This window comes from Dendrobates tinctorius, unplaced genomic scaffold (assembly GCF_039654945.1).
Source record: "Dendrobates tinctorius isolate UK_male_01 unplaced genomic scaffold, ASM3965494v1 ptg000062l, whole genome shotgun sequence".
In the NCBI taxonomy this organism is placed as follows: Eukaryota; Metazoa; Chordata; class Amphibia; order Anura; family Dendrobatidae; genus Dendrobates; species Dendrobates tinctorius.
This window is the reverse complement of record NW_027361730.1, coordinates 10,574,222-10,595,424: the sequence shown is the minus strand read 5'-3', so window position 1 is coordinate 10,595,424 and position 21,203 is coordinate 10,574,222. Positions and strand designations below refer to the sequence as shown.

Here is a 21,203-nt window from a genome sequence, read left to right as displayed (position 1 = left end):
TCGATACCAGACTGATATCGTCATTTGGTCAAATACAGTAAATGTGTACATGTGTCGGTTGAATTGAGAGTTGGGAAATTATGATGGAATAGTTTGTTTTTTTTTCCTCCCAAATTTGTGTTTGTTAATATGTGATAAACATGATGTTATTTTACTGATTGGCTTTTGAGCGAATTGAATATCCAGCAGTGATTGATAGCATCCAAATATGTTACTGTTTTTGACCTTTTATAATGTGGTGTTTTTAGATACATCGGGCGAGAACATTGCAGAATCGCTACTTGCAGAAGGACTTGCCTCCCGACGTGAAGGTGCTAGAGCTACTACGTAAGTGCATTTTCTTAATGTAATTTTTGGCTCAGCTCTTTTCAAGTTACTAAATAATGGAAGTAAGGATTTCCCAGAAAATGCTTCATTTATTCTATAGCTGATTTCTATGATTTAAAGTATGAAATTAGGCTAAGGATTTAACTCCTTGGTGATCAGGCCAATTTTTTCAAATCTGTCATGTCAATTTATGTGGCAATAACTCTGGAATGTTCCGACGTATCTCAATGATTTTGAGATTATTTTTTGTGACATCATATTTTGTGATAATGGTAAATTTAGATCAATATGTTTTGCGTTTATTTATAAAAACATCAGAAATTTGACATTTCTAAAAAATTGAAATTTTCAAACTTTCAATGATTATCCCTTTAATCCAGTTATACCACACAAAATAGTTAATAAATAACTTATACTTCATGTCTGCTTTACATCAGCACTATCTGTAAAATGTTCTTTTATTTTATGACGTTAGAAGCTGTAAATTCATATCCAGACAGCTCAGTACTGCTGTACATTTTTCTCCTTATTTCTGTGCGCTAAAATGGGAATGAAGAGCCAGAATTAATCAATGTGCTTATCTCTAAATGGCAGACGTCATAATATATAGTTTCTTCGCAAGATCTCAGAATTGACTGCAAAATAAAAAAGTCTGCAGAGGAGGAAAACTGGTAAAAATGCAGGATACACGTCATATTATGACCAGATGTAATGTTATTCCTCATGTACAAAAGACACCTTGTTCTGGAAAGTTTCTTGAAGTGCGGTTACCCTTTAAAATTGTAGTAAACTATACATGGAATAGGTGTGTGTGTATATAAAATAATATATACACACAATATTTTTTTTATTAGATATATTATTTTTATAGCATCCCATTACACAATTGTCGTAGCACATGCCAAATTGTAACAGTCTGACAATGGGTTTAAGTAGTAACTCTCAAACTGTTTAAAGTGAACCTGTCAGATCCCTGTGCCATCCAATTCAGCAGTAGTCACCTATGTATAATTAAACTCCCTCCCTAGCCAGCTCTGTATAACATGATTCAGTTAAATAAATTCTTTAAAACAACATTTATAACCTCTGTTTTTCCTATGCTAATGAGGGCTTTGAGTAGTCGATGGGGCGTTAGTTCCCCAGACTAGTTGGCCCATTTTCCATGTTATCATGCCTCCCTTGAAGGGTTAATAAAGTTGTTGAATTTTGGTTTTGAGCACCTTGAGAGGTGCAGTTCTTAGAATGGTGTCACTTTTGGGTATTTTCTCTCAGTGATTTTCAAATGTGATGTGCTCCCTTTAAAAATAAAAGTGATTACTCTGTCACCTCATTGGGGGACACAGAACCATGGGTGTTATGCTGCTGTCCACTAGGAGGCGACACTATGCATAATCTGAAAAAGATTAACTTTGGCTCCTCCTCTGCAGTATACACCCCTGGACGGCGTCAGCCTTCTCCAGTTTTTGCTTAGTGTCGCAAGGAGGCACACCTTTTCAGCTCTCCGCCCCCTCCTCCCTCTCCTCAAAGGAGCATCACAGCGGTCTCCGGGGGGCACAGAACTGGGATCTGTCTGCGCTGGACCTAGGGGCACATCGGTGGGGTAAGCTCACAGCTGGGTTCTCATTACTCAGCTGTGAATCCATACTTCCTAGAAGGCTCTCTGTGGGTTCCCTCTGCGTAGCCACCCCTGTACGATCCATGATAGCCAGCCTCTGTGCACTCTGCCGGGCTCAAGGAAGAGAACCAGGCAGGAATGTTTCTATGCATTCTGCACAGCCTGCAAGCCACGCTCCCTAGTGGCAGCACGTATCCGCACAGCCGGGACTGCATCCAGAACTCTGGGTCAGAACCCCAGGGAGTCCCTACTGACGCTTCAGTGTCAGAGGCCACGCCGGAATGGGCAACTCAGATGTCAGTCTATGACACAGTCCATAGACAACCTAACTGCCACATTGCTGCAAGCTCTGCAGAGTCGGGCCCCGGCTATGGACGTTACACAGCAAACGGACAGCTTGTCTCAGGAACATGCTGCTTCCGACTCTCACAGACGTAAGCGGATCCACAGGTCTCGATCACCTGAGTCGTCCTATAGCACAAGGTCGTCCCCCCCCAGGGAGAGACAGCGTCATTCCAGGTCTCCTAGGCAGTCCCCTGTCACAGACAGACAGTGCAATTTACCACAGAGATCCCCCACCACAGAAGACCCCCGCCCCAGGTCGCCCTCCAGGGATCACCTTAGCGAGGCTCAGGATTCGGAGGGCATCTGTGACTCCGACTCAGATAAGGAAACGGAGAGGTCCGTGGTACCTTCTCCCCCTAGCAATACAGCGCTAATTGAGGACATAATCTCTGCCATTCATCGGGTGCTAAAAATTCCAGAGTCGGCCCTGGAAGTCCCAGAACATAGGATTTGCTTCGAAAGTGTTCAGAAACCACCTAAGGTCTTCCCTAATCACCATGAGTTTGAGAAAATACTTACCAAATAGTTTGCGCAGCCTGAGAAAAAATTTGCTAATCGCAAATATTTGGAAGCGAAGTACCCCTTCCCACAGACAGACACCAAACAATGGACAGATCCACCTGAAGTGGACCCCCGGTTTCTAGGCTAGCAGCGCAGACCTTACTCTCTCTGCCAGATAGCTCAACCCTCAGGGACGCAGCAGACCGGCAAGTAGAACGCATGGCTCGTTCTATTTTCGAAGCGGCAGGCGCTTCTCTGGGCCCTGCGTTTGCTTCAGTTTGGGCGGCCAAGGCCATCCTGGCTTGGGCCAAAAAACTACAGGAGGGTCTTCAAGCTTCAAATCCCGAGCTCTCGGACCAAGCGGTCCAGATAGCAGTGGTAGCAGACTACATGCTTCATGCAGCCCTAGATTCCGCAAGAGGTGTAGCGGGAATAGCATCAAACGCCATCACGATCCAACGCATCCTCTGGCTGCGAGAATGGAAAGCGGATGCGGCCTCAAAGAAGTCCATCACGCGACTTCCGTATCTTACTGGAAGACTTTTCGGCGAAAAGTTGGACACAATGATAGCCAATGCCACTGGGGGTAAGAGTACCTCTCTCCCTCAACTAAAACCGAAACGCACGTTTAAACGAAGAAACCAGATGCGATTCCGATCCTTTCGGAATTCCTCGGGCTGGTCCGTCTCGTGCCCAGCGCAAAACCGTAACCGCTCTCCACGCAGGGACAACCCACGGACGCAGCAGCGACCGGACAGGTCTTGGCAGTCGAAAGCAGGCCAAGCGAAACCCAAGGGAGGAAAACCTCAGAACTTCGCTTCATCATGACTCACGAACTCCGGAAGACACCCCACCAGTAGGCGGCCGACTTTTACTCTTCCAGCAAGTCTGGCTGCCTATTACAGAAGACAGGTGGGTCAGGGAAATAGTGTCTTCCGGATACAAGATAGAGTTCACTTCCGCTCCACCGAACCGGTTCTTCCTTTCTATTCCTCCAACACCACCAGACAAGGCTCGTGCTTTCCACCAAGTGGTCTCCTCTCTCCTTCAAGCAGGAGTTGTGGTGCTGGTTCCCGCGAACGAGAGATTCCGAGGGTTCTACTCAAATCTGTTCGTAGTCCCCAAGAAAGGAGGCAGCGTCCGACCCATACTGGACCTAAAACAGCTCAACAATTACGTACGGGTCCGTCATTTCCGCATGGAGTCCCTCCGGTCCATCATTGCATCCATGGAGCAGGGAGAATACCTTGCCTCCATAGGCATACAGGATGCGTATCTGCACATACAAATTGCTCCCGCCCACCAAAGGTTTCTCAGGTTCGCGGTCAACCAAAACCACTACCAGTTTGTCGCCCTTCCGTTCGGACTCGCCACGGCTCCAAGAACGTTCACCAAAGTCATGGCGGCCACCATGGACGTTCTGCACTGAAGAGGCATTCTAGTCATCCCGTACCTGGACGACCTCCTCATCAAGTCTCCCACTTTCAAAGACTGCGAGGTCAGTGTCTCAATCACAATAGACACACTGAGTCGCCTGGGATGGCTAGTCAACCTACAGAAATCGTCGACTATCCCAAGTCAGACTCTAACATTCCTGGGAATGTTATTCGACACCTCCAGGGGCCTGGTGCTCCTTCCCAAGGACAAGACACTGGCCATCCGTCTGGGAGTTCGTACACTCCTTCGCAGTCCTCCTTGATCTCTCCGGTTTGCCATGAGAGTCCTCGGCCGGATGGCAGCAGCAATGGAGGCAGTGCCATTTGCCCAGTTTCACCTCAGGGTCCTTCAACTAGCCATACTCAGATCTTGGGACAGGAATCCCTTCTCCCTCGACAGGGAGTTCAGGTTGACGTCGTCAACCAGGAGGTCCCTGCATTGGTGGGTCAAACCAACCTCGCTTACAGAGGGAAGCCCTTTCTCTCAGGACAATGGAAGATCCTGACTACTGATGCAAGCCTGACAGGCTGAGGGGCGGTGCACCTACATCACAGGGCACAAGGCAAGTGGTCACCGAGGGAAGTGACATTGCCCATCAATATTCTGGAAATCAGGGCCATCCTCTTGGCACTGAGAGCCTTTCATCACTTGCTTGCAGCCTCGCACATACGGATACAGTTGGACAATGCCACGGACAATGCCACGGCTGTGGCATACGTGAACCACCAAGGCGGGACCCGCAGCGCCCAGGCGATGAGAGAAGTGGCGCATATCCTCCGCTGGGCGGAAGACACGAGGTCGGTACTTTCTGCGGTCCACATTCCGGGTGTAGAAAACTGGGAAGCCGACTCAGCAGGCAAGGAATGGACTCGGGGGAGTGGTCTCTCCATCCCGAGATTTTTTACCAGATCTGTCAACGCTGGGGAACCCCGGAGGTGGACCTAATGGCATCCCATCTCAATACCAAGGTCCCCAATTTCATGGCCAGGACACACGACCCGCGGTCGCTCGGAGCGGATGCCCTGGTCCAGGACTGGTCCCAGTTCCGACTCCTGTGCATTTTTCCACCCCTCCCCCTAATCTCCAGGGTCGTGAGGAAGATCAAGCAAGAGGGAGTTCCAACCATCCTCATCGCGCCAGACTGGCCCAGGCGTACATGGTACGCCGACATCGTTCAACTTACAGCAGACGTCCCCTGGCGTCTACCCAACCGTCACGACCTGTCTCAAGGTCCGTTCTTCTATCAGAATTCAGGGGCTCTCAATTTGACGGCATGGCCCTTGAAACCTGGATTCTAACCCAGGCAGGTTTTTCACCGGCAGTCATTGCAACTATGATCAGGGCAAGGAAGCCTGCCTCCGCCAAGATTTATTATCGTACCTGGAGAGCTTTCTTTTCTTGGTGCGAATCTCATGGACAAGTCCCACTCCCTTATTCCCTCCCGAAGGTACTAGGTTTTCTTCAATCGGGACTAGACGCCAAGCTATCCTTAGGCTCGCTTAAGAGTCAGGTGTCGGCGCTTTCAGTCCTTTTTCAAAAGCGCATTGCTATTAAACCGCAAGTAAGGACTTTCATCCAGGGAGTTTCCCGATTGGTTCCTCCCTACAAACATCCGCTGGATACGTGGGACCTCAATCTGGTCCTGACAGCATTGCAAGCTCCACCCTTCGAACCTCTTAGAGGAGTTCCACTCTCCATTCTGTCTCAGAAAGTGGTTTTTCTAGTGGCGATCACCTCGTTACGCAGAGTGTCGGAATTGTCAGCACTTTCCTGCAGACGGCCTTTCCTAGCCTTTCACCAGGACAAGGTGGTTCTCCGCACGGTACCATCCTTCCTTCCGAAGGTTGTGTCCAACTTTCACCTCAATGAGGAGATTTCACTGCCATCCCTTTGCCCGGTTCCGGTTCATAGAGTGGAGAAGGCTCTGCATACGCTTGACCTCGTCAGAGCATTGCGGATTTACGTGTCCAAGACTGCACCTTTCCGGAAGTCTGATTCCCTCTTCATTCTTCCAGAAGGTAGTCGCAAGGGACTGCCGGCTTCCAAGGCTACCCTTGCCAGGTGGATCAAGTCCACCATACATGAGGCCTACCGACTTAACAGTTCCCCTCTTCCGGCCGGTATCACGGCACACTCTACACGGGCAGTAGGGGCCTCCTGGGCCATTCGGCACCAGGCTTCGGCACAACAAGTGTGTAAGGCGGCCACTTGGACTAGCCTACACACGTTTACGAAACACTACAGTGTTCATACCCAGTCCTCAGCGGATGCGAGCCTGGGTAGACTGGTTCTGCAGGCGGCAGTGCCCCAAATTTAGGGACCTGCTAGCACATTATTCGTCCATTGCTTCCCACCCAGGGACTGCTTTGGGACGTCCCATGGTTCTGTGTCCCCCAATGAGGCGACAGAGTAAATGAGATTTTTGTGTACTCACCGTAAAATCTCTTTCTCTTAGCCTCTAATTGGGGGACACAGCTCCCACCCTGTTGCCCTTATGGGCCGTTGTTTACGGTTGAGTTCTCATATTGTTCTTTGAGCTCGTACATAGTAGCCTTCTTACTGGCATGGTTATGTTATTTGGTTACGTTCCTCCTAATGCTTTTGCACAAAACTGGAGAAGGCTGACGCTGTCCAGGGGTGTATACTGCAGAGGAGGAGCCAAAGTTAATCTTTTTCAGATTATGCATAGTGTCGCCTCCAAGTGGACAGCAGCATAACACCCATGGTTCTGTGTCCCCCAATTAGAGGCTAAGAGAAAGAGATTTTACGGTGAGTACACAAAAATCTCCTTTTTGTTGTAAAAAAAAAAATGAGAAATCGCTGGTCAACTTTTAAAACTTCTAACTACGTAACAATTTTTTTTTTTTTTCCAAAAATTGTGCTGTTGTAAAGAAGACATGTAGGAAATGTTAAACTGTTTTGTGTGACATAACTTTCTGATTTAAGGGCATCAAAATTAAAAGTTTGAAAATTGCTAAACTTACAAACTTTAAGCCAAATTTTTGAATTTTTTTTCTTCTTTTTTTTCACAAATAAATGGAAGTCATATCAAAGAAATTTTACCACTGTCATGAAGTACAATATTTCACAAAAAAAATATTCTCAGAATGAGTCTGATCCGTTGAAGCGTTCTAGAGTTATTACCACATAAAGTGACAATGGTTAGAATAGAAAAAATTGGCCTGGTCAGGAAGGTGAAACCAGACTTCGGTGAAGCGGTTACGTGAAAATCCAAACGTTACCAGTAGAGTTGACTGAAACTGGTCGGCCAGATTCATAAGTTGCCGACTTATGGCAAAGTCGGGTTTCGCCGATCGAAACCCGACCACAGCGTGAAGTCGGCCATGCGGTCGGCAAAACGAGCGCCAAAGTCGGATTTCACAGAATGCTTGCACGTCACTTTTTTCAGCCACTGAGCAAGGACGTACACTGTGGGCAACGAGATGACATGTGCAGCGTCCGGGGGTAGAGAGAGATTTCGCCCACTTTAAAAAAGCGGTCCGGCATGTAGGTGTGTTTACTGTCCTCCACTCCCTGCCGACTTTTCTTTCCCATTTACTTGCATTGGGTTTCGTGTTTCAGTCGGACCTTCGACTTTTCACGATAGTTGGCCGATTTCGTTCGACTCGACTTTTGAGAAAGTCGGGTTTCATGAAACCTGACTCGACCCTAAAAAAGGCAAAGTCGCTCATCTCTAGTTACCAGTACTGTAGAGAGTGAGCATTACTGGCACCCCTATCATGTTCCACAGTTTCACTCACGTCTACAGGCTTTGGAGATCTGCGAATGCATTGAGTTTGTTCTGGTTGATTGCTATCAGACACACTACCTATACCAGCAATTGTGCAGTAATCGGTTTTACAGACCAGATTTATATGGTGCTAATATAATCTACAGTGTTTTATGGACAGGTTGCACATTTTTCATTCGGCAGGATACTCTTTCTAATATTCATAGTAATGGCGACATCTGCTGGTTGCATCTTAAAATAACATGATTTGCAGGCTGTATCTAAGGCCACATGCACACATTCAGTATTTGATGATGTTTTTACGTTTAGGATTTGTCAGCCAAAACCAAGAGTGGAACAATCAGAGGAAACATGTAATAGAAACATGTCACCTCTTCTGTATTTCTCACCCACTCCTGGTTTGGCTTACAATTACTAAGGTAAAAGAGTGAATGTGGCCTAAATGTTAGGCCAGCCACTTGCACGCCTTCTAAGTGCAGCCCTACTCACTGTCTGTTTCGCTCTGCTCCACCCAGTACCTGACTATCTCTCTGAGTTGCCTAGTACTGGTTGTAAGTCATGAGGGGCTGGGACAAACTCTGCAGGAATTTCTGTACACTCAGTCCTGCAGAGATTTGCCTCCCCTGCGTATCACCTGCTAGCAGGTAATAAATCAGGCGAATCCACCCAACTTGTTTAAGCATAGCTTCATATTTTTTCTCCCATTATTGACCTGGCCTATGTACTGGCTCTGCTTGACTTCTCCATCCTGCTCTCCAGCTTTGATCTGTGAGTAGTACCTCGTGTCTACTGGCAGCCAAGCCTATCTTCACCATCGGAGGCCCTCGTGAAGGCCCAGTAGACACTTGGTTACACCCCTCCAGGGTAAGCCTGTGGTGCAGTGGGTCCACATCCACCAGCCTCAGACTAAAGTGTTTATTTTCATTCCATGTATCATGTGAACTGATGATTTTACTACAACCTGATTATATTATGCAAATACAATCTGATAGACATCAATTACCATGCTGCATTTTGTACAATAAAGGCATTGTCTGCTGCATGTGCTCGCATATGGTTGTTAAGGGGTGCAGATCCTGAAAGAATTTGAGTTTTTTTTTTTTTTTTCTATTAGTCAATGGAAGACTTTGATCTTCTGTGTATGGCTGGCTTAGATGACTCTTATTTCTCTCTAGCTGAGCTGGTCTACAACATTACCTCTGTGATATGTAGATTTACCCCAGTCTCATAGGAACCTGTGAAATACTCCATTAGACATCGTGTTCCTCATTATGTGCTTATTCACAACGCCATCATTGATCATATATGATCCCACTTGGTTAGTGGTATTTGTATAGCTTTGTTCTATGATAAGAGTTGCATATTAAACATTTCACAGGAATGGACAGTGCGGCTCATAAAGTGCACTGACGTAAAATTGTTATTAATTAGATCTTATTAACCCCTCCACAGCTCTTCTGTGCAGCTCATTGAGTGCTTTTTGCCTTTGGCAAATCAGAATATGCTTTGTCAGTATAGATGTGTCATTGAGATGTACTTGCAAGATTTTTAACTTGGTATTAATAAGTAGACATGTTGCTCCAGGAGTGGTTTAAATGAGGGTAGCGGTTCAGTTAGCAGACTAATGCAATTATCTAATTGTCTTCATTTGATTTAATCTCTTCCGTGTGAGATTTTTTTTCTCCTCCTTTCTCCATGCAGAACTCTAGTTTCAGGTGAGTGGGATATTAAAAGAAATGTGTCATAGGAAATTGAACTATTGCTTTAGGCTACGGCCACACTATCAGTATTTAGTTAGTATTTCACATAATTTGTAAGGCCAGGTTCACATAGCGTCCGAGGGTCCGTCATAGAATGACGGCACATTGCTAGAGCAAGTCGATTTATGGCATGTGTTAGCGATGCGCTCCTAATGGGAGTGAATGGCAGCGTTAACGAATTGCGTTACATCGCGTTATGCTGTGGTGTAACGCAATCCGTTAAACAGACTGCATTAACGCAGTGTGACCCCAGCCGAAGCAAAACCCGGATTGGGTCAAACATGCAGAATTGGTGCACTTGTTTCTATAATACCTTGTCCTCTGATTGTTCCTCACTTGGAGTTCGCTTACAAATGCTAAGAAAAAATACTGCACAAATACTGATAGTGATGGCGTAGCCTTAAACAGGTAGTCTTGGTAATTGTTCTCATATATATATTTATAATATCAGAAAATTTAACACTGTCAACTAAGCTTAATACTAGTCTCATTATTCATGTTCTGCTCAGCAGCCACATAGAACTAGGCAGCTGGTTTTTACTTACTGACTATGGGAGCTCTGATCTGTGCAAGGGTCAAGTGCGGTGGCAATCCCATATTGTGAATACTGTGTAAGGTGTGTAGAAGGTTACCTTCCCTTCTAATCTCCTGACTGAAAGTGAGCCTGAAGAAAAACAGTTAGAGTACAGCAAATGTGTTTAATATTAAGCGCAGTGGCCAGAGTGAAAATTGCAAGTTTTTTTATTTAGTGATGTGGCAAATGAAAATATACATTATCAAAAATAAAAAAAAAACCCTAACATAAAAACCTGATATAAACAATATGTTCTTTTCGCTTGACTGAGTCCCTTTTTAAAAGCGCATCTGGTTCTGATTTTGGTTTTGTAGGATAACTTTCATTAATCAAATGCAGCCTGATCGAAAATGGAATTAAACCATGCTACAATTATATGGAATATAGTGGCCTTTGCTCAGCACACAAGCGTCATATACTGTGGGTAACAGGACTTTAGATAGGCTTATATAGGCTCCGGTTTAACTCTAGCTAGTTATCTATTTGTGGCTATTGCGCCCCTTTGGTGATACTGATGCAATGCGCAGTACTCTTGGCTGCTTATTATTTTATGACGTTTATAAACCTAAAATTTCACGTGATTTACCTTCAAGCCTCTGTTGCAGTCTGTACTACACATGTGTCAATCATGTGTTACCCCCATTATTTGAGGATAACAAGCCAAGAGCTGTTACTTTGGCTATGATGCTGCTCCCATATTCCAGAGGGAATACGCTTCAGTGGAATCCTCCAGAAAAAGCGCCACAAGAGAGAACATGCTCACAAATGTAAAAACGACATTGCTGTGCAAATACTCCGTTTTCTTTCTTTAAACCACTTCAGGGTTCGGAAACCCTGAAGCTTTATAGTTACTGCAAAAAGTGATGGCAAAACCATTAGCGAAGCTGTGTCTGGGAAGACCACCAGCTTTTATCTGAAGCATCTTGGCTTAGGAAACCTCAGCTGCTGCGCCAGTGTCTTAGTGACGTTATGTGCGCACAATGTTAACCTAGAGTTTAATCCCTTGTATTTTTTCTGGTATAGGAGACTTGTATGTAAGGCTATGTTCACATCTCTAATAATCATCCGTTAGAATGGATCCAGCAGGAATCCGTTGACAGAAAAGTTGTGCAGACCCAACGTTTTTGTCCTTTTTATAGGGAAAAAAAAAGATTTTAACTGGATGTGTTTGTATCAGCAAAGTCTATGGGCAACGGATTCAATAAACAGCCATTTGTTATCATCCGTTTGAAAGTGATCCAGCAAGCAAAAAATGGATCCTTTTCAAGTGAAAGGAAAACGGATGGCTATTTAACAGATCTGTTGTCCATAGACTTAAATGAGGAAAAAACTGATCCACCTGAAATCTGCATTCTGTTATTTATTACTCTTGTAACTCCAGCATATGGTTGTCTTGATGTGCTACTATAATCAGATAAATGCCTTCTGGGACCTACAATGCAATAGTTTTTATATGGTAAAGCTGAATTGTTCTTGGGAGAACCTGAGTTAATACAGCTTAGATGTTGATTTTTAGTACCTATTTCTTTGGATTCACTGAATCCCCTTTGAGTCGGATCCATAGAGGCTTCCCCCACATAGGGTTGAGGCTTGTACCTGTTGTGCTGCTTTGCTCTATATATTATACACATTCTATTTCATGGTGGTATGAGATAGTTTTAATTGTAGAATTAAAGAAATTAAAAATGGTGTGACTTCTGAGTGGTGTTAAACTTGCATGTTTTTTCTCACATTTTGTCACAGGCCTGAGCAAAGCAGGCTAGCAGAAATTGAAGAACAGGCAAGAACTTCTAAGAAAGGACTTTGGAGTGAGGGGACTGGCTCGCATACTATCCGAGACCTAAAATACACAATTGAAAATCCAAGACATTTTGTGGACTCCTTACATCAGAAACCAGTCAATGGTAAGCAACGCCTTGCTTTATGCACATTTGTCCAGTTTACTTTTCAGACCAACATTAATTTGTCCATAAGAGAAAAATACCAATCTCTTTTCTTAAGGCCCCCATACACATTAGTGTAAATATCAACGAGTTCGGCCGACAGTCTAACAGGTATGGGGGTGCACCGGTCTGATGTGAATGGGGGTGATGGCCAGCTGATTGTCAGGAGATGTCCATCGCGCATGTTTGATTTCGGAATGACTATCGCAAAGTTGTCTCCCAGATAAGCCGCCTTTCGACATGTCAAACAAAAGTTTTTCCATACAGAACACTGGAGCTTTTGTCCGTCTCTGTCTATGGGAGATTTGGGTGAGATGGCTGTAGGGCCAGCGACTGGCCAATTCATTGCTTTGCTGACGACCTTCTAATGTGTATGGCCAGTTTTGGGTTCATCTGTGGCTAATCTCACTGGAGTAAATAATCCATTTATAAGTTTTAATTTTATTTGCACTGATAAATGACTCCCTGAATGGAATAATGGCAAGTGTGTTATGGAGTACACTCAGCAGAATTTTATATTTTTGGTCCTACATAATTCAACTTTGTATGGAAGAATTAGAAACGCTAGTGCCGACGCTAATTTGATTCTGGACCTCAATTGTTCTGAGGCCGTTTAGCATGTGCATCAATTTTACTAGTGGGTTGCTGAGAACAACTTTTTAGTGCTAGTTACCATGTAGTCTAGAGACCAATCTGTTAGATGCTATAACACTTTCTGTTGGAGTTTTTCTACTGTACACTGTATAAAAACTAAACTATATGGAAGAATCTGGTAAGAGAAAGATGAATTTCCATATTAATAATCTCACAGTAAGAATAACATGTCAGGCTTTTGTCTACCTCATTGCCCATGGCTAACTCTTGTGGTTCTTTGACAGGTCGTGGAATTTCATAAGATATCTGCTATTAATCTATAGCGGGAATCCTCTTACTGTGAACTGAGATGGTTTTCATACACTGGGTGGGGATAGGTACTGATTGCACATTTATTTCAAAGGAGGAATAGTTCCCCTGCTCACTGGCAGCACTGCTTAGCTGTGAGATACTCCCCTGCTCACTGACAGCACTGGTCAACTGTGTGATACTCCCCTGCTCACTGGAAGCACTGCTCAGCTTTGTGATATTCTCCTGCTTACTGCCAGCATTGCTCAGCTGTGTGATACTCCCATGCTCCCTGGCAGCACTGCTCAGCTGTGTGATACTTCCCTGCTCACTGGCAGCCCTGCTCAGCTATGTGATACTCCCCTGCTCACTGGCAGCCCTGCTCAGCTGTGTGATACTCCCCTGCTCACTGGCAGCACTGCTCAGCTGTGTGATACTCCCCTGGTCACTTGCAGCACTGCTCAGCTGTGTGATACTTCCCTGCTCACTGGCAGCACTGCTCAGCTGTGTGATACTTCCCTGCTCACTGGCAGCACTGCTCAGCTGTGTGATACTCCCCTGCTCATTGACAGCACTTCTCAGCTGTGAGATACTCCTGATCACTGACAGCACTGCTCAGCTGTGTGATACTTCCCTGCTCACTGACAGCACTGCTCAGCTGTGTGATACTTACCTGCTCACTGACAGTACTGCTCAGCTGGGTGATACTCCCCTGCTCACTGACAGCACTGCTTAGCTGGGTGATACTCCCCTGCTCACTGACAGCACTGCTCAGCTGGGTGATACTCCCCTCCTCACTGACAGCACTGCTCAGCTGGGTGATACTCCCCTGCTCACTGACAGCACTGCTCAGCTGGGTGATACTTCCCTGCTCACTGACAGCACTGCTCAGCTGGGTGATACTCCCCTGCTCACTGACAGCACTGCTTAGCTGGGTGATACTCCCCTTCTCACTGACAGCACTGCTCAGCTGGGTGATACTCCCCTGCTCACTGACAGCACTGCTTAGCTGGGTGATACTCCCCTGCTCACTGACAGCACTGCTCAGCTGGGTGATACTCCCTGCTCACTGACAGCACTGCTCAGCTGGGTGATACTCGGACAGCACTGCTCAGCTGGGTGATACTCCCCTGCTCACTGACAGCACTGCTCAGCTGGGTGATACTTCCCTGCTCACTGACAGCACTGCTCAGCTGGGTGATACTCGGACAGCACTGCTCAGCTGGGTGATACTCCCCTGCTCACTGACAGCACTGCTCAGCTGGGTGATACTTCCCTGCTCACTGACAGCACTGCTCAGCTGGGTGATACTCCCCTGCTCACTGACAGCACTGCTCAGCTGGGTGATACTCCCCTGCTCACTGACAGCACTGCTCAGCTGGGTGATACTCCCCTGCTCACTGACAGCACTGCTTAGCTGGGTGATACTCCCCTTCTCACTGACAGCACTGCTCAGCTGGGTGATACTCCCCTGCTCACTGACAGCACTGCTTAGCTGGGTGATACTCCCCTGCTCACTGACAGCACTGCTCAGCTGGGTGATACTCCCTGCTCACTGACAGCACTGCTCAGCTGGGTGATACTCGGACAGCACTGCTCAGCTGGGTGATACTCCCCTGCTCACTGACAGCATTGCTTAGCTGGGTGATACTCCCCTGCTCACTGACAGCACTGCTTAGCTGGGTGATACTCCCCTGCTCACTGACAGCACTGCTCAGCTGGGTGATACTCCCCTGCTCACTGACAGCACTGCTCAGCTGGGTGATACTCCCCTGCTCACTGACAGCACTGCTCAGCTGGGTGATACTCCCCTGCTCACTGACAGCACTGCTGAGCTGGGTGATACTCCCCTGCTCATTGACAGCACTGCTGAGCTGGGTGATACTCCCCTGCTCACTGACAGCACTGCTCAGCTGGGTGATACTCCCCTGCTCACTGACAGCACTGCTCAGCTGGGTGATACTTCCCTGCTCACTGACTGCACTGCTCAGCTGTGTGATACTTCCCTGCTCACTGACAGCACTGCTCAGCTGGGTGATACTCCCCTGCTCACTGACAGCACTGCTCAGCTGGGTGATACTCCCCTGCTCACTGACAGCACTGCTCAGCTGGGTGATACTCCCCTGCTCACTGACAGCACTGCTCAGCTGGGTGATACTCCCCTGCTCACTGACAGCATTGCTCAGCTGGGTGATACTCCCCTGCTCACTGACAGCACTGCTCAGCTGGGTGATACTCTGACAGCACTGCTCAGCTGGGTGATACTCCCCTCCTCACTGACAGCACTGCTCAGCTGGGTGATACTCCCCTGCTCACTGACAGCACTGCTCAGCTGGGTGATACTTCCCTGCTCACTGACAGCACTGCTCAGCTGTGTGATACTTCCCTGCTCACTGACAGCACTGCTCAGCTGTGTGATACTCCCCTGCTCACTGACAGCACTGCTCAGCTGGGTGATACTCCCCTGCTCACTGACAGCACTGCTCAGCTGGGTGATACTCCCCTGCTCACTGACAGCACTGCTCAGCTGGGTGATACTCCCCTGCTCACTGACAGCACTGCTCAGCTGGGTGATACTCCCCTGCTCACTGACAGCACTGCTCAGCTGGGTGATACTCCCCTGCTCACTGACAGCACTGCTCAGCTGGGTGATACTCTGACAGCACTGCTCAGCTGGGTGATACTCCCCTCCTCACTGACAGCACTGCTCAGCTGGGTGATACTCCCCTGCTCACTGACAGCACTGCTCAGCTGGGTGATACTTCCCTGCTCACTGACAGCACTGCTCAGCTGTGTGATACTTCCCTGCTCACTGACAGCACTGCTCAGCTGTGTGATACTCCCCTGCTCACTGACAGCACTGCTCATGTGTGTGATACTCCCCTGCTCATTGACAGCACTGCTCAGCTGGGTGATACTCCCCTGCTCATTGACAGCACTGCTCAGCTGGGTGATACTCCCCTGCTCACTGACAGCACTGTTCAGCTGTGTGATACTCCCCTGCTCACTGACAGCACTGCTCAGCTGGGTGATACAGCACTGCTCAGCTGGGTGATACTCTGACAGCACTGCTCAGCTGGGTGATACTCTCCTGCTCACTGACAGCACTGCTTAGCTGTGTGATACTCCCCTGCTCACTGACAGCACTGCTCAGCTGTGTGATACTCCCCTGCTCACTGACAGCACTGCTCAGCTGGGTGATACTCCCCTGCTCACTGACAGCACTGCTCAGCTGGGTGATACTTCCCTGCTCACTGACAGCACTGCTCAGCTGGGTGATACTCCCCTGCTCACTGACAGCACTGCTCAGCAAATCTGTTGGTGCTTTTATTTGAAATTACATCCTATTTTGTCTGTATATGCAGTTGTATCTGTGGTTTGTGGGGTTTTCTGATTATGAGGAAGTGTGATGACTTTGAAAAGCGTTGATAATAAACAACATCACTACCAATCCTTTCTCCTGCAATCTTCATTTCGATTTTATTAGCAGCGCAGGGGATCTACTTATTCCTTTAGGCTAGTTAGTAAAATAAGCACACTTGTGGGTGGTTTCTGGTACTTCAAGACCTCTACTAATAAGCTGGAGGGACAGAGGCCTCAGATCTACCACAATCATTCAGCCTCATTGCATTCCAATTCAAACACTGATTTTTCCGTAACAGTGGAACAGACTGGCCATGTAAAGGTATTGTTGGACCTATCTTTTAAAGAGCTACTGTGGATGTAAATGGTTTGGGGAGTGGGGAGGTGAAATTATGCTTGCAAATTCCCTTTTAAAGCCCAAAATTTCATACAGATGGATCAGATATCATCTTGGTTAATTGATTTTTTTTTCTATTATTTTGTATTTTTAATTAATATTGAAATTAACTTTGCAAATACAGCATTGTTAAATTTATTGTTGTACATTCAGCTTTTATACCAACCTGTTTCTACATGATTAGGCAATAATACAACCAATGTATAGTCTGAAACTGCACTCATGTTTTTACTCTCCTTCTTCCCAATTGACGTGTACTGCTGACAGTATGAGGGGGCAGATGAGCACATGACTGCAGGATCAGACTGACAGTGTGGTATATTTGTAGTTATAACATGTAATTAATAGAGGTTTTTACAGTAGTAGGTTGAGGGACTCCTAAAGTCTCACGGAGTTGCTCTTACTGTGGTAGAGCCATATTATCTCTGTTTCCTGGGTAGCGGCTTATTTTAAATAATCATAATTGCATTTGGACACAATTTTCACTTATGTGTTTTGGTCAGTTTTTCTAAGCTAAAACTAGGAGAGAAAATTATATAGCATAAAAGTATAATGAACACTTTTGCACTTCTTAGTGTTGGATTGTACATAATGATGCAAAACTCTGACTGAAATTGTTGTGAAAATAGGTGATCAAGTGATATATATTTAGTATAGTGCAAAAGTTTTAGGAAGGTCTAGAAAAAAGAAACGTTGCAAAGTAAGAATGCTTAGAGAGTGAACATGACAGCTGATACATTGTGCCCAATCCATGGGCAGAATGTATCAGACATTATATATGTTTTTCTCTACACCACTGTTTCAAATCCAGCTGGCACCGAGCTCCACGAGAGATTGTTGGGACAGGTAGGTCCCAGGCCGCTCCTCACCTGCTCTACTTGAGAGATAAGTCTCTCCCTATACATACATACTGGGAGAGACCTGTCACTCCAGGGCAGTGGGCGGGAGAAGCTATTAAACTGTTACTCTCTGAAATGCTGCAGCTTTTCAGAGGTAATCATACTTGGCTGAAAACATGCTGCAAGCATCTGACATGCTGCCCGTAGATCGTGCAGCATGTATTATTTTTTCAAGTTCCCTTTTAGCAAAAAAATCAATATCAAAATCAATCTTTTTATCAATTAATAAAATACAATCTAAATCTAATCAATATTTGGTGTGATAATCCTTTCCTTTCAGTAAAGCATCAAAGCTTCAATGCTTCAGTGCTTCTAGGTGCGCTTGCTTATGATTTCTTGAAGGAACTCGGCAGGGAGGGTGTGCCAAACATCTTGGAGAACTAACCACTGGTCTGTGGATGTAGGCTTGAGAAAATCCTTCTATGTATTCTGACAGATTTGTTGATGTTGAGAACAGGCAGAAACTTATACATCATGAAATACCATCACGAAGGCATCTGATTGGAAAATTTATAAAGCAGCAAGACCATGACCCTAAACATACAACCAATGTAATTTAAGCGCCACTCCAGCATGTGCTGGAGTGGTGCTACCAATGCAAGTTCCCTGCCTCCTCTCTCATACTTACTTGCTGCCGTCTTCATCTGTAATCAGCACTGCATCTGTCGATTTCCAGCAGTTTTGTGGCCTACTGAATCGCTTCATTGTTTGCTGGTGCAAGCCAGAGGTCATTTTTCAATCCAAGTCTAGGAGAGTATCATTTTGGCTTTCACACTGTCATTCAGAGCTTGTGATCATTTCCTCTGACTTCCTGTCAGTCAGAAGTTGCATTCACAAGATGGCACCGCGGGACTAGAAGAGCGTTGGGAAGAGCTGAAGACAGCGACTAGTAACTATAATAATATAGGTGCAGGGATCTTGCATTAGTAGCACCACTACTGATGAAATAAAAAAAGAAAACGCTGGAGTGATGCTTTAAGAACGATCTTCAGAATAAAGATTAGCAAGGCCCTCACAAAGCCATGATTGCAAGGTTTTTTTTAAATTTGCCTTCAAAACAGCATAATTTCCTCTAAGTACATTTGCACACAAATTTTAAAGACAAAGGAAGGTCACACCAAATATTGATTTCATTTAGATTTCTCTTTTGTTCATTCCCATTTTGATAATTGCTAAAAATATACTAACACTTGCCGTATATATTGTCCTACATTTTTACACAATAATTGCTTACCCAAGAACAGTATAAATACAATATATAAAATACTGAAGTTCAGTATATAAAATTAAATTCTGAACAAAGAAATAAATAAAATCACTTTTGCTTTGTATGAAATATTTTTGCTTGTTTTGCAGCTATTATTGAGCATGTTCGAGATGGTAGTGTTGTGAGAGCCCTTCTTCTTCCTGACTACTACATGGTGACTGTCATGCTGTCTGGAGTCAAGGTAGGAAACACTTTGACCTTTTCTTTTTCTTCAGGCAAATTGACATAATGCTGAATGCAACTGTTTTGCAAAATGTTAGACCTAATATACAGCTATTTGTACCGACCTATGTAGCTGTAAAGTTTTGCTGTTTTCATTGCTTCATAGCTTTGTGTTCAGTGTGTTTTTGTGGAGCTCCAACAATGTACCAGTTCTCATATTAGGAAGTGTTGAGATGAAAATGTTGCATTTTTGCTTAACCCCTTTAATCCCCAAGACTCTTTCACCTTCTTAACCAGGCCAAATTTTAAATTTCTCTATCGCTTCATTGGGGGACACAGGCAACATGGGGTATGCTGCTGCCACTAGGAGGCTGACACTATGCAAATAAGAAAGTTAGCTCCTCCTCCGCAGTATACACCCCACCGACAGGCGCTCAATTACTCGGTTTAGCTTAGTGTTAGTAGGAGGTGGACACGGGTCTTTCATTAGACCCTTATCTACCTCAGTGTGCGTCGTTTCTTTACAGGTTCCGGAGGGATACAGAGTGAATAGTCACATCTGTACTCCCACAAAGAGACTATGAGTACGGCTTGTACTGCCACCCTGTATCCTCATATGTCTACCGGCCAGGAACACGTATGCGTGTTTGCCTTCTGTCTCTCACCCACGCGCCTACCAGAGCCTGTCGGTGGATGGAGACACGGTCTGCAGCTGGAAATGGGGTAAGTCAGGACTGCATGAGGTAAGTATCAGCAGGCTGAACCCCTCTCTCCTTACCATGATAGTAATCCCGCTGGGCGGTGGGGAAAGGGCAAGCTTCCTTAAGCGGCATTACCTGTATTTAGCGTTCTCAGCGCCGCGAAACTGAGGTTCTCTTTAGACCTCCGCGCCGCCCCGCGCTATCCGGCGGCTGCCGTTTCTAATCCAGGCCCCGTCTTCAGATTGGGCCTAGTTCTGAGGCGACGCCACCCCCCCATTTTCAGGCTGTTTTTTTCTTCTGAGGAACAGTCCCGCCAGTCTGGCGTCGCCCACCGCTTCTCTGAGGGTTAGAGGCGTCGCAGGGGCCGGCCCACTCCTCCCAGTATAGGAGAGAGTGGAGTTTTCTTATGCTCCTAACAGAGCGGTTAGCTCCGCCCCCCTCTCTGGTGAGCTGATTCCCACCCACAGCATTCAGGAGTGCGTTTTTTACCTCACAGTTTTTCCTCAGCCTGTGAGCTGCTCGTCTCCGCTTCAGCGTGCTGTGTACACAGGTTCCTTGAGTAGCTCTGCGCTGCAGACTGACACCCTCCTCAGCTCTCCGTCCCCTAACCGTCTGGCACTGTTAGTGGGTTAGCTAAACCAATTTGCTCTGCTGCTTCCTCTGTGGTAGTCAGTCATTTCGCATGTTCTTTTTGCAAACGCAAGTTTCCATCAGGTCAGTCCTCTCCCCTCTGTCAGGACTGCAGCAAGCCCACTGAACCCACCGCCCAGGAGCCCCCGGTTGTCCCGAGTGAGGTTGAGGCCCCTATCCCAGGGTGGGCTTTCTCTCTGTCTCAATCTGTGGCGGATCTCACCAAGGTGTCCCAGACCTTGGTGTCCGTACTGGATAAATTGCCACTACAGACTGCTGCAGGACCCAGCAGGTCACAGGATGCTCCAGTCGAGCCTGTTAATATTGGCCGCAAAAGAGCCAGACGGGAGCACCGGTCCGGGTTCCTCTTCCCGTTCCGCATCGCCCCATAGTCCGTCCAAACAGCCTCCCTTATCAAGATCTTCCTCCCCTGAGCCAGGCGAGACTTTCTCGGATGTACCCTCCAAGGATACTTTGGAGCTGGACTCGGACCAAATTGCTGATATGAGGTATATAGTTCAGAGCCTCATTGCAGCGATTAACCAGTCCTTCAATATCAAAGATTCTCCTGCGGAACGCGCGGACCAGGAGGTTTCTTTCAGATGGTCAAAACCACTTTCCAAGGTCTTCCCTCATCATTCGGAGTTCC

General features: G+C 46.3%; 1 protein-coding gene across 2 annotated transcripts in view; it reads left to right on the top strand.

The window, feature by feature from the left end:
* SND1 (staphylococcal nuclease and tudor domain containing 1) overlaps positions 1-21,203 on the top strand; it is a 956,786-nt gene that overhangs the window by 65,665 nt on the left and 869,918 nt on the right. For both annotated transcript variants that reach the window (XM_073579241.1, XM_073579240.1), the window contains exons 4-6: positions 249-327; positions 12,054-12,214; positions 19,151-19,242. In XM_073579241.1, the coding sequence (XP_073435342.1) occupies positions 249-327; positions 12,054-12,214; positions 19,151-19,242 (332 nt within the window). The remainder of the gene's footprint in view (positions 1-248; positions 328-12,053; positions 12,215-19,150; positions 19,243-21,203) is intronic.